The sequence below is a fragment of the Phoca vitulina genome, unplaced genomic scaffold (genome assembly GCF_004348235.1).
Source record: "Phoca vitulina isolate PV1807 unplaced genomic scaffold, GSC_HSeal_1.0 scaffold54, whole genome shotgun sequence".
NCBI classification, from domain to species: Eukaryota; Metazoa; Chordata; class Mammalia; order Carnivora; family Phocidae; genus Phoca; species Phoca vitulina.
This window is the reverse complement of record NW_022589757.1, coordinates 2632776-2645810: the sequence shown is the minus strand read 5'-3', so window position 1 is coordinate 2645810 and position 13035 is coordinate 2632776. Positions and strand designations below refer to the sequence as shown.

The following is a 13035-nucleotide window of genomic DNA, read 5'->3' as shown; positions in this document are numbered from 1 at the left end:
CTCATATTTTACTCCTAAATATGCTATAAATCTCAATGCATTGTTAATATTTTTGCTTTAAAAAGTCAGTTGTCATATGGGGCACCTGGGTGGTGCAGTCAATTAAATGTTAGAATCTTGGTTTTGGTTCATAATCTCAGGGCCATGAGATCAAGCCCCGCGTTGGGCTCCCCACTCAACCTGGAGTCTGCTTGAGATTCTCTCTCCTTCTTCCCCTACCCCTCCTGCTTGTGCTCTCTCTCTCTCTCAAATAAATAAATAAATCTTTAAAAATGTCAATTGTCATAAAGATATATAGGTATATAAATATCAACTGATAACAAAATACGTCATATATATATATATCTCCTCCTGGGTATGCTTTATTTCTGTTTGCATATGCAGAGTTCTTCCTGAACTCATTTCCATTCAGCCTGAAGAATGTCTTTGAATTTTCTTGTATAATAAGTTTTCTCAGCATTTGTCTGTATAAAAGTGTCTTTATTTTTTCCCTTCATTTTTGAAGGATATTTTTCACTGAATACAGAATTATAGGATGACAGCTGGTTTTTGTTGTTTTTAAAGTAATTTATAAAAACATCATTCCATTATCTTATGGCCTCTTACCATTTTGGGTAAGAAGTCAGCCATTATTCATGCTGTTGTTCTCGTATATACAATGTATCTTTTTATCTGTAGCTGCTTTCAGAATTTGCTCTTTCTCTTTGGTTTTCAGCACTTTTATTATGTGATTAGGTGTGATTTCCTTGTATGTATCCTGTTTGTGGTTCAAGGGAGCTTCTTGGATTTCTGGGATAATGTCATTCATTAATTTAGGGGTGTTCTTGGACATTGTCTCTTCAAATATTTCTTCTGCACCATTCTGTTTTTCCTTTCCTTCTAGGAGTTTAAAAACACATATATGATACTGTTTAATATTGTCCCACAGATCTCAATCTATTTATTCTTTTTTAACCCTACTTCTTTCTTTGTATTTCAGTTTGTATATTAAACCGTCTTCAAGTTATCTACTTGGCTTTTCCCACTTTACTCTTGAATCCATCGAATAATTTTTTTATTCCTGATATCATATTTTTTATATCTAGCAATTTCACTTCTTTTTTATCATTTACACATCTCAGCTGAAATTCCCCATCTCTGCCCTCATGTTGCCCATCTTTTCCACTAGGTCCTTCAGCATTTTTATGAGTTTTTTTCTCTTTAGCCATGCTTGGGTTCTTAGCACTGACAAGATTCCAGAGATCTCTTCGTACTTTACAACTGGCCACCACCTTTCAAAACCCAGGAGAGCTGTCTCTGCTCTACAGCCTAGCCCGCCAACTTTTTGATCACTGAGGGATTCCTTCCTCTCTCATCTTGCTCCAGATTTTCATGCTTTGGGAGATCTCTCTATGTCTCTCTCTTGCTTCCCTGTCCCATGTCTGTAAAGGCCAACCATGTGTCGGAGGGAGAGTTTCCCTCAGCCAGCTTACCCACTCCCAGCCTATGGTAGCTGAGAATCCAGAATGCAGATGGATTTCTCTCAACTTTGCTGCCTTGATGCCTGCCCCCTCCTTGTCTTCAGAGGATTACTGCTTTATATTTGGGAGAGGCCTGAATGCCTCAGGGGGATCTATCAGCTCCCCTGCCTTGTCCCAAAACCTTTTGGCTTCACTTCACTAAGTGAAGATCTATGGGAAAGTTTGTGGTGGGTAAAAACTCATTCCTTGGAATTCCCATCTGTAATATTTATGATGGATTCCCATCCCTCTGCCAAGAATAAAAATAATTATGGGTCTTTTCTATGAAGGGCTCATCATTTTGTTACTAATATATTTCAAGGATCATCTCACACTCATTTAAAGCAACATAAGCTCTAGACTTTAAATTGAATCTTCATTTGATAAAATGGCTTTTTACTGAAATGACTCTTTACCAAATAGTCTGTTTCTTTGGTTACCAGTTTGATATCTGTCTACATCCTGTTTGAGTATATCCATTACTAAATATGTGTACATTACATAAACTTAGGGAGGAAAGATGTGCCCAAGAGACTCCTTTTGGTCATCATGAACATAGAAGTTACATGTTAGGTAAAAATCTCTAAGAATTAGAAACAGTTGGGAAGGAGAGATAGGGAAGAAGGGGGACCTTGGAACTCTAAATGAAATGAGGCCCACTGAATTTCAGACATAGCAGTCTCTCAGTGGCCTTCCTCTCTAACAGCCTGTGTTCATAAAAGGGTGGTATTGATTTGTCTAAGGTTTTCAGTTCTGTCTTCTCTTTATCTCATATCCAAGGAAACTATAATTCCAAAAATAACAATGTTTGAAGTGTCTTTATATCTTTTTTTTTTTAAAGATTTTATTTATTTATTTGAGACAGAATGAGAGAGAGAGAGAGAGCACATGAGAGGGGGGAGGGTCAGAGGGAGAAGCAGGCTCCCTGCCGAGCAGGGAGCCCGATGCGGGACTCGATCCAGGGACTCCAGGATCATGACCTGAGCCGAAGGCAGTCGCCCAACCAACTGAGCCACCCAGGCGCCCTGAAGTGTCTTTATATCTTGATAGCAATGAACATGGAAGGGGCTTGTGGCCAGAGTGGATAAATACATAAGAAAAGAGAAGGCTGATATTCTCTGAGGGTCAATTTAAAAGGGAATTAAGATGAATTATTTCTACAGATAGAAACAATATATCAAAGAATAAAATTACTGAAATAATTTATATTTATGAATACATATAATATATTTCTATGTAATATATTTCAATGCCTGGAGTATTATTCAGAAATACACTAAAAGTTAAACCTTAGTAGTTACTACATTTTAAATATAGCAAATTAGAAGACCAGAATTGTTAGGAATGTCCCTAAAACCAAAGATCTTCTAATTATTTTCTATTTTGTTATAGGCTAAAAGAAGAAGTAGCATGGCAATCTGGACAGAAAATGAAGTTTATCTCGGATATACTTTTCTTAAATTTGTCAAAATAATAACTACTGAAAAACTGAAAAATCTTCTAAATATATCATCAGCTGCTACACTGACTATACACAATGTCGAGTATCCAGGACACCCTTTGGAACTTGCCTTATTATTAAATTACTGCACTGCATGTAACATCAACAAAACAATTTATGTGGTAATATACAATGAAGATACAGAACAGTGGGTGTACCAAGACTTTGCATTAGATGTCTCTACTGACAGTTTTTTAACCCCACATTTTATATACGCAGCACTGCCAGATTTAATACTGCGGGACAAACATCGGATCTACTATTGTTATCACAATTTCACCGAGACTGGAGTTTTACAAACACCTACAGAATTTGGAAATCTATCAAGATTATCACATAACAGCATTATTCATGATATTTTCATAGGTGAGACATTCTCATTCTGCAAAAATTATTCTAATTTTTATAGTAGACATCTTCATTATGAAGATGTAACAATTATAAATACACTCATATATGATGCTTTTGGTAAGTAAAAGTGCACTTTTTACCACCTAAAAATGGATATCTTTTTAAGTTCTACTAAGGTTATCTCACATAGCGCAATGGCAAACTCAAAATAGATTCATTTTGGTCATTCAGCAGATACTAACTAAACAACCTACACATGCATTTTCAGCATAGGAGGTGATATGGTGTTGTCTTCATTTCCTAGGGCTCCCTAGGGCTACCACAAACTGGGTAGCTTAAAACAATAGAAATTTATTGTCTCAGTTTTAGAGAGTAGAAGTCCCCATTCAAGGTGTCAGCAATGCCATGTTCCTTCTGAAACCCAAAGGGGAGCTCTCTCACTGCTTCTTCCTAGCTTCTGGTGGCTTGCTGGCAAACCTTGCCATTCCTTGGCTTGCAGCTGCATCATTCCAACCTCTGCCTTCATCACAACATAGCATTCTCCCTGTGTCCTCACATGCTATCTTGTTGCAAGGACACAGGGCCCAACCTACTCCAGTGGGACCTCATCTTAACTAATTACCTTTGTAATGATCCTATTTCCAAATAAGGTCACATTCTGAAGTAATACTGGGAATTAGAATGTCAACATCGTTCCCGAAGGGACACAATTCAACCTATAGCAGGTGTTGTAGAGTTGAATGGACCCGTATTCCTATCCATGAGCAAGTCATTGAACGTTTGCAAGTCTCATTTTCTAATCTAGAATATAGGGTGGTTGTGTTGATTGGATAAGGGATTGTAAGTAAAATGTTTAGAATAAAACTGGACATGTGGTAACAATAATTATTCTGAATCTTATTATTCCCGAGGTAGTATACTAAATAAACATTATAGGCAATGCAAAGAAATAGGAAGTTCAATCCTCAAAAAGTGTGTTTAGGAGATAGCCCTAACCATGGAATTTAAAGGAAATGTCTCTGTAATTCTTTCTTTCTTTTAAAAGATTTTATTTATTTGTTATTAATTAGAGAGAGAGTGTGAGCAGGGGGAGGAGCAGAGGGAGAGTGACAGGCAGACTCCACACTGAGCCCAGAGCCCGACTCGGGGCTCAATCCCACAACTCTGAGATCATGACCTAAGCTGAAATCAGATGAGTCAGATGAGCTGAGTCAGATGCTTATCCAACTGAGCCACCCAAGCACCCCTTGTCTTTCCTGACGCCTATCACCTGGCAACTTCCAACCAGTTGATTTTTATGCTCCCCTTTACAACAAAACTCTAAAAAATATTGCCTAGTTTCACTTCTTCATCTTTCCTCACTTTATCTTGAAGCCACTCTAATCAAATACTCCATGGGAAATGCTCTTGTCAAGGTTCTTAACAACCTCCACTTTGCTAACCCAGTGGCCAATTTTCAGCCATCCTCCATGAGCTGGCATTCAGCAGGGCCTGATTCCTTTTTTTTTTTTCCAAAAATTTTATTTATTTGACAGAGAGGGAGAGAGCACAAGCAGGGGGAGCAGCAGGCAGAGAAAGAGGGAGAAACAGGTTCCCCACTGAGCAGGGAGCCTGATGTGGGGCTCAATCCCAGGACCCTGGGATCATGACCTGAGCCAAAGGCAGACGCTTAACTGACTGAGCCACCCAGGTGCCCCTAGCAGGGCCTGATTCTTGAAATAACTTTTTGTCACCTGACTTCTGAGGTGTCACTTTTTTGCCCTTCCTGCTACTTCACTAGCTACTCCTCCTCAGCCTCTTTTCCTGATCCCTCATCTTCCTGATTCCCAAATGGAGAAGCACCTCAGGGTCTAGTTTTCAGACATCTTCTGGAGCTCTGTTTCCATGCACTGTGCCCTCCGGCCATAATTCCTAGCCTGACTCCAAGCTCCTATTCCCAACTGCCTCTAGGATACCTTCACTTGGATGACTAGTAGGCATCTCAGATTTAACATCCAAGAATGAATCCCTGAGTCTCACTCCTATCTCAACCTGCTCCTTGCCTAGTCCTTTCCTATTGAGTAAATATCACCTCCTCCAGTCTTTCCAGCTACAAAAACCTTGACCTCATCCTCGAGTCCTTCCCTTTCACATCCCACAACTAATCCCTGGGCAGCTCCCCTTGGCTCTATCTAAAAAGTCTACCTAAAAGCCAACCCCCTTCCTCCAGTCCCACTCCAGTCCAAGCCAGTGTCCTCTCCAGCCTATACATGCAAGAGCCTTTTACATGCTCTCCCTGCCTCCACCCTTCCAACCCAAGCCCCACCATTAGAGTCCACCTAGCAGCTAACGTAAGCCTTTGAAAACATGCAAAATCACATTATTCCTCAGCTTAAAACCCTCATTCGGCTTTCTATATCACTTTGGATTTGGATAAAATCCAACACCCTTACTATGGCCTGAAAAGCAGTATGTGGTGTGACTCCAGACTCTGATGTCCTCTCCTGTCACTTAACCCTCTGTTCGCTGTTACCTCGTTGCAAACTGGGCTCTTTGCTGTTCCTTGGATAGCTACTGTTTCATATGCCAGATAATTCTTCACTTTGATGTCTGCATGACTCTTACATTTAATTCAGGTTTGAGTCCAAATGCCACCTGATCGGGGAGCTCTTCCCTGACCCTGCCCTAGCTCCCGTGCTCTGGCCCTTATACTTCATTTTGTTCACAGAGCTTCTCATTACCTAACAAACTACATGTGTGCTTATTCTAAATTAACTGAATCTTCCATGAAAAAACAAGCTCTGTGTGACTTTGTTATATTTGCTGCTTTGCCCACAGTGTCTAAAATAATATATAATAGGTCCTTTTTTGAATAAATGGATGAACAAATATTCATTGAACATGCACTATTGGTGAAGCGCTCTGCTGGGAGGTGGAGATAGCGTAGAAATTGGTCACAATTCTCACCCTTTCTTCTTCTTCTTTTTTTTTTTTTTAAGATTGATTGATTAATTTGAGACAGTGTATTTGTATGAGGGCAGGGGGAAGGGCAGAAAGAATCTTAAGCAGACTCTATACTGAGCACAGAGCCCCACACAGGGCTCACAACCCTGAGATCACAACCTGAGCCAAAACCAAGATTCAGATGCTTAACCAACTGAGCCACCCAGAAGCCCCAGAATTCCCACCCTTTCAGAGTTTACAAAATTGCAGAGGGTAAAGACAAACACACAATAAAGCAACATGGCTAATGCTATGACAGAGCCAACCTCAGGTGCTAGAGAGGCACACAGATCGAGTACCTTACCCATTCTAGGGGGGAGGAAGGTACAGAAGGCTTCCTTGAAGAAGTGCTGTCTAAGCTGAGTCCTGCTGAATGGGTAGAGGTTAGTTAGGCAGTGAAGACAACAGTGGGGATGGGGTGCCCAACAACCCAGAGACAGAGACAACAGGGTACAATCCAGGCCTTGAAAGACAATCCACTGCTGAAACAGAGTTCTCCAGAGAGAAAAAGGAGAAATCTCTCCTGGAGACATCAAGTTCAGGTTATGAGAGTCCTCATAAGCCATGTGAAGAAATCAGACCTTCTCCTAAGGCCCGTATAGGGTTTTAAAGAGCTTTGAGCAAAAGAGAAGCAGAATCATATTTGTGTTTTTAAAAGGCCACTGACCACAGTGATAAGGAGATAAAGTTAGAATAATCAACAGGGGATAAATTTTAGAGGGACCTAAAAGGCTGAATGTTTTACCAAGAGCCATTTGGAAATGCTGAGATAAAAAGTCTAAACTGTCCATAAGCATATGAAAGATGAATTTAAAAACCTTCAGCCTGCAGCATTTCCATTTCTCAAATAACCCACTATTTAAAAGTTGCCGTGAGGGTGCCTGGCTGGCTCAGTTGATGGAGCATGAGACTCTTGATCTTGGGGCCATGAGTTCAAGCCCCACATTGGGTGTAGATGGGTGTCTTTAGTCAATTTCAGAAGTTTGTGTTTCCTTAGGAAATCACTCATTTTATCTGGATTTTCTAATAAACCTTATTGACAAAGGTTTCCCATTTTAATTTTTAGACTGCTTATCATCTGTAATAGTATTCCCTTTCTCATTTATGATGTTGTCTGTACCCCATCCCTTATTACTTTGGCTTGCAAAATATTGTTTCTTATTCTTATGGTTTTTTGGTTTTGTTTTCTTTTCCTTTGAAAGGAACTCTTGGCTTGTTTATCAAATCTTCTTTCTATGTAATTCCTTAATTTCTGCTTTTGTCATTCTTGATTCTTCACTTGTGCTTTCTTTTTATAACTTTGGTATCTGTTGCCTGCTTCTTATGGTAAATGATTAGTTCATTTATTTTCAGTCTTGTTTTCTAAGCACTTAAAACTACAAATAAACATAGGGCTATACATTTTTCTCACTGTGGCTTTAGCTGCATCCACAAACCTTTATATATAGTGTTTTTAATCTCATTTGCAAATAATTCCTAATTTTCATCTTAACTTCACATTTAATCCAAAGTTCATTTTGTAATGTTTTAATGAGTGGGGTGCCTGGGTGGCTCTGTCGGTTAAGCATCCAACTCTTGATTTCAGCTCAGGTAATGATCCCAGGGGCCTGGGATCCAGCCCCACATCAGGCTCCCTGTTCAGTGGGAGTCTGCTTGTCTCCCTCTCTCTGTGCCCCTCACCTCCTTGTGCTCTCTCTCTCTAAAATAAATAAATAAATCTTAAAGAAAAATAATGTTTTAAGGAGCAGCGTGACAGGCAGGAGAGTGACATCTAGTCCAGATTTATGAGATTAGGAAAGTCCGCATAGAGGAAATGCCTTCTCAACTGAGAACAGGAAGAGGATACATATTAGAAAATTTAGATCAACAGTCAGGATGGGAGCTGAAGTAGCAAAGACCCAGAGGCGGGAGAGAACATGGCAAGTTTGCAGAACTGAAATTTGTTGTGAATGACTAGGTGGTATGTGAATCTGAAAGTGGCAACCGACAAGGCTGGCTGAAAAAGACAGGACCGCATCACCACATGACCTGGACATTATCTAAAATCCAAGAGCAACATATATTTTTTGTTTTGTGAGGTTTTGAGTTTTATGTATCATCACACTGTGTGTATCCTGCACCTACTTTTCTCACTCAACATCCAGATAGATTTTTTTAGGTCATCTGCCTGCACTTTTTTCCTTCCACCTGGTGAAATTTCTAGAAACACACACACAAAGCACAGCAGGCCAAGAATTTGGTAAGCCTGGAGGGAGGAAAAACAAAACAAAATTAAATTTATAAAGTAAGTTATATGAGAAAAATTACCTCGTCTCTGTGCTGCCCAAAGTGCCTCAACTTCCCGAGTCACCAACATGTTAGTTCTGGTGTTTGATGCCCCATGTGTGTTGCCTCAGCAGGAAGGGCATCTTGCCCTTGCAGTTATACTAAAACGCTCCGAAAAATATTCCGAGCTGCATATTAACCTTACCGATCAACATAACAATTTCACCAGCATTATCATATGGTTGAATTCCTACTGACAACATTATCACTACATGAGAACTTAAGGTTATAAGGACATGTATGTGGACAGTGATGTCTCATTAAAGTATTCTGATCCTAACAACAATTGACATTGCTGATTTAGGAGTTTTACAGTAATTTGTGAAAATGCCACTTATTTATTCAAATTTCAAATGTAAGATGCATAAGCACGATATACTCTGAACCTTCCTCTCTCTATGAATTGACCTTCCTCCTTTTAGTCAGTCCCCTTAAAGTGTTGTTGTTGTTGTTGTTGTTGTTTTAAATTAGGGAAAGTATACCCCTAGAAGCTATCCACGGAGAATGTCATGTCTGGAAAAAAGCTATGAAATCAACTAGTCCAACTGTTCATTTTACAGATAAAGCTACTACCAAAGAATTTAAGAGACTTATTGTCTGTGAACCTCTGTGACTTAGACATAATACTCTGTTAAGGGAAGGAAGTTGGTTATTATTTATAGAGTGAACCTGAAGACATAACAACACACACACACACCCCCATTTCTTTATCCCAATTGTATCGCTCTGCTACAACTACCATAACAAGATGTCATGGGCTGCATGGCTTAAACAATAGAAATGTATCTTCTCACAGTTCCGCAGCCTAGAAGTCCAAGATCAAGGTGATATCAAGGTTGGTTTCTGGCGAGGACCCTCTTCCTGGCTTGGAGATATGGGCCACCTTCTTTTTTTTTTTATTTTTTTATTTTTTTAGATTTTTTTATTGTTATGTTAATCCCCATACATTACATCATTAGTTTTAGATATAGTGTTCCATGATTCATTGTTTGTGCATAACACCCAGTGCTCCATGCAGAACATGTATGGGCCACCTTCTTACTGTGTCCTCACATGGCCTTTCCCCCGCCTGCATGCACAGAGAGATCTTATGTCTTCCTCCTCTTACAAGAATACCAGTCATATTGGACTAGGACCCTTATGACCTAGTTTAGCCTTCATTACCTCCCAAAAGACATTATCACCAAATACAGTCACAATGCAAGCTGGGGTTTCAACCTATCCATTTTTGCCGGGGGGACACAATTCCATCCATAGCACAATGCTTCCTAATAATACTATTCCTGCATGTCTATGCTCATTATTATTTAGTGCACTAATTCCAGCTTTTTATGTAAGTGGTGTCATATATAAAGTGATGTCGTAAGTACAAGAAGAATCTATCCAGGAAAAGAATTGTTCTACTACAAAGTGGGAGAGAAGCTCTCCAGCATCACATAAAGTTGCAGGTTTGTGTCTGCACACTCTAATTTTCTCAAAACAGATAAATCCTTCATTACTACAAAAGAAATTATTTTGGTTAAAAGTACATGGATTTATGGTTACTTAGATTAACACAAGCTTTTCTCCTTCTTTTCCAGATTATTATGGAAATGTTGTGGTAAAAATGGAAAATAACATAATGTTTTATTTCAAGATCAATATTAGAGCTGCAATAAAACTACATTTATGGACAAATAGCACAATGAAGTCATTAATTTTATTGAGTTCATCTGCTCAAATATATCTCATATACGTTTTTGAAAATGGCACAGTACAGCCACGGGAATATCCTTTAAAACTGGAATCACAAAGTGTACATTTCACTACAAAAGAAAAATGCCCCTACATGGCATTTCATAATAATATTTTAAGTGTTTTTTACTTTTTGGACAAGGGACAGAACCTGTCCATTTGGGCTCAAATAGTCTATCCAGAAAATGTTGGTCTGTATATTGTTGTGGAATCATACGGCCCAAATATACTACAAGAGAAAGAACAGGTTCACTATGAAATTGCCCTAGGATACTGCACTAAAACCACGGTAAGTTAATATTTTAAAATTTATTCATTTGATTGTAATAACTGTAAAATTAAAATATTTACATTTTTTTATCCTATCACGAAAAATATAGTATCTAACATCATTGGTGACATTCAATGAAATTTTCTGATAACAAACATTTATCCTTAATTTTATGTCATCTTGACTCTTGTTGCAGTAATTTCTGTTAGCTGATTGTGGTAAAAAATGTTTAATTTGAAAAGAAATTGAAACTTTCTTCATCTGTTATAAATATATATATATATACATATATTTATAAACATTTAAAACAGATTTTCCTTCTAGGTTTAGCTTAGAAAATATTGAGAAATATACAAGTTTTTAATAAATAGTAATATGATAAGCCATTAGCTCCTGAGCCACAATTTTCACTTTCAATATCCAAGGCAAATATCTTTGCCGCCTAAAAGCACTTTCCTGCAGAACTCTTTGATGTCAATTGTATTATTTGCTTCCTTTTTTTTTTAAACACATGGCTTTGTGTAGACTTCTCTCTGCTATCTTTTGTACTATATAACACCACCCCAAAACCTGACAGCTTCAAACAGCACCCAGTTTTGTCAACAATTTGGGTTGTGAGCAGTTGGGCGATAGTGCTGGTTTCATCTGTCTGGGTTCATTCATGAGGTGGTCATCTGGTAGCTTGTCTGGGACAAGGTGATCTAAGATGGCCTCAACCACACGTCAAGTGGGTGGTGCACGCACTGGCTTGTGTGAATAAAGGGCCTCAGCTGAGCACTTGTCTCTGATCCATGTGGCCTCTATCATCCAGGCCAGAGCTGGCTTTCTCCCAAGAGAGTCTCCGGGCAGTATTCCAACACAGTACGAGCAGATCCCAGAAGGCCTCTTGAGGCCTATGTTTGGCCACATTCTATTTGTCAAAGCAATTCACGAGGACAGCCTAGGTTAACAGGATGGAGAAATAGAGTCTACCTCTTGACGGAAAAATAGCAAACTTACCCTATAAAGGGGGGTGCCTACAGGCATGGGAGGGATTACTGCAGCTAACTTTGCAGACAATCCAGCACAATTAGGTACAAATGTACTGTATATATTATTTTGTAGACTACTTTCCAATGAACATTATAGCATAACCATTTTACATCTACTACAATTCCTTCCCAAACACTGTATATTCCATTTCCCACCTTCTCTTTCTGGGCTCAGATTTCTTTAGCATATACAGTAGTGGGCATCTTAACAGATGCAATGGAATGAAATGTTCAGTTAATTCCAAAATCAGTTAAAACAGAGAATCATAAAAAATGAAACTGATATGAATGAAACATTGTACTTTAACTTAAATAAATGGATGTACCTTCATTAGTCAACCTTTTAAAATAGGCGCACAGACTTTTCTTTGAAATAAGTCAACTTACTGGAGCATCTCCTCTCCTTTCTTGCATAACCTTATTCATAATGCATTATCTCTGAGTTCCCACTTCTGTTTCTTTAAGGGGGGGGCGCCTGGGTGGCTCAGCTGGTTAAGCCTCTGATCTCGGGGTCCTGGGATCAAGCCCTATGTCGGGCTCCCTGCTCAGCGGGGAATCTGCTTCCCCCTCTCCCCCTGCCTCTCCTCCCATTCTCGCTCATGTTCTCTTTCTCTCTCAAATAAATAAAATCTTTTAAAAATAGAGGAGGGAAAAAAATTAATGACGCTGGCAAAGCCATCAAAATTCTAGATTTTTTCATTTTTTCTAACTTCTTACTGTTATCTTGCTCATACCTAATTCAGCAATTTCTTCAGGGACTTGTTTTATTAAAACTTTCCAGAGCAATCCATTTTGTTCTCAGGGAAACAATAACTCTACTTTCCTTTTACACTCAATTTCATCAGTCCATAATATTTAATTCCACAACTACCATAATACCACAATCTGGCATAAACAGGTTTAGAAACACAGAGAGCTGATTTAGATTTGCATACAGACATATGGATAAATCTTAAAACAGTGTCGAGTGGAAAATAGTGTCAAGTAAGGAACTGAGATCCATCACAGAGTAACGTTTACAAAAATTGCAAACACCTACACGTAAATCACAAGGAACAAAAAGAAAAGCGTTACTCATTTTACATGGATACCAAGATCCCAAGGACAGATATCAGATCAAATATATCATATGTCATCAAATATGATGACATCATGCTTGTTTGATATATGTTATGGGGGCCTGCACATAGGGGGAAGAGGGGAAGGGAATGGGGGAAGAGGATACAGGGAAAAAGTAAAACATAATAAATTAAATAAAATAAGTCTGGATTGATCATGTTTCAAGAAACAAGGTGTATGTGTAACTCACTTTTCTGAAACTGAGGTACCCCCTTCCTTCCA

The 13035-nt window shown here is 38.8% G+C and overlaps 1 protein-coding gene across 1 annotated transcript in view; it reads left to right on the top strand.

Annotated features, from left to right (window-relative positions):
* Positions 1 to 13035, top strand: part of CATSPERE (catsper channel auxiliary subunit epsilon) — a 198400-nt gene that overhangs the window by 138031 nt on the left and 47334 nt on the right. Inside the window, exons 10-11 of the mRNA XM_032389395.1 lie at positions 2892 to 3366; positions 10239 to 10681. Coding sequence (XP_032245286.1) covers positions 2892 to 3366; positions 10239 to 10681 — 918 coding nt within the window. The remainder of the gene's footprint in view (positions 1 to 2891; positions 3367 to 10238; positions 10682 to 13035) is intronic.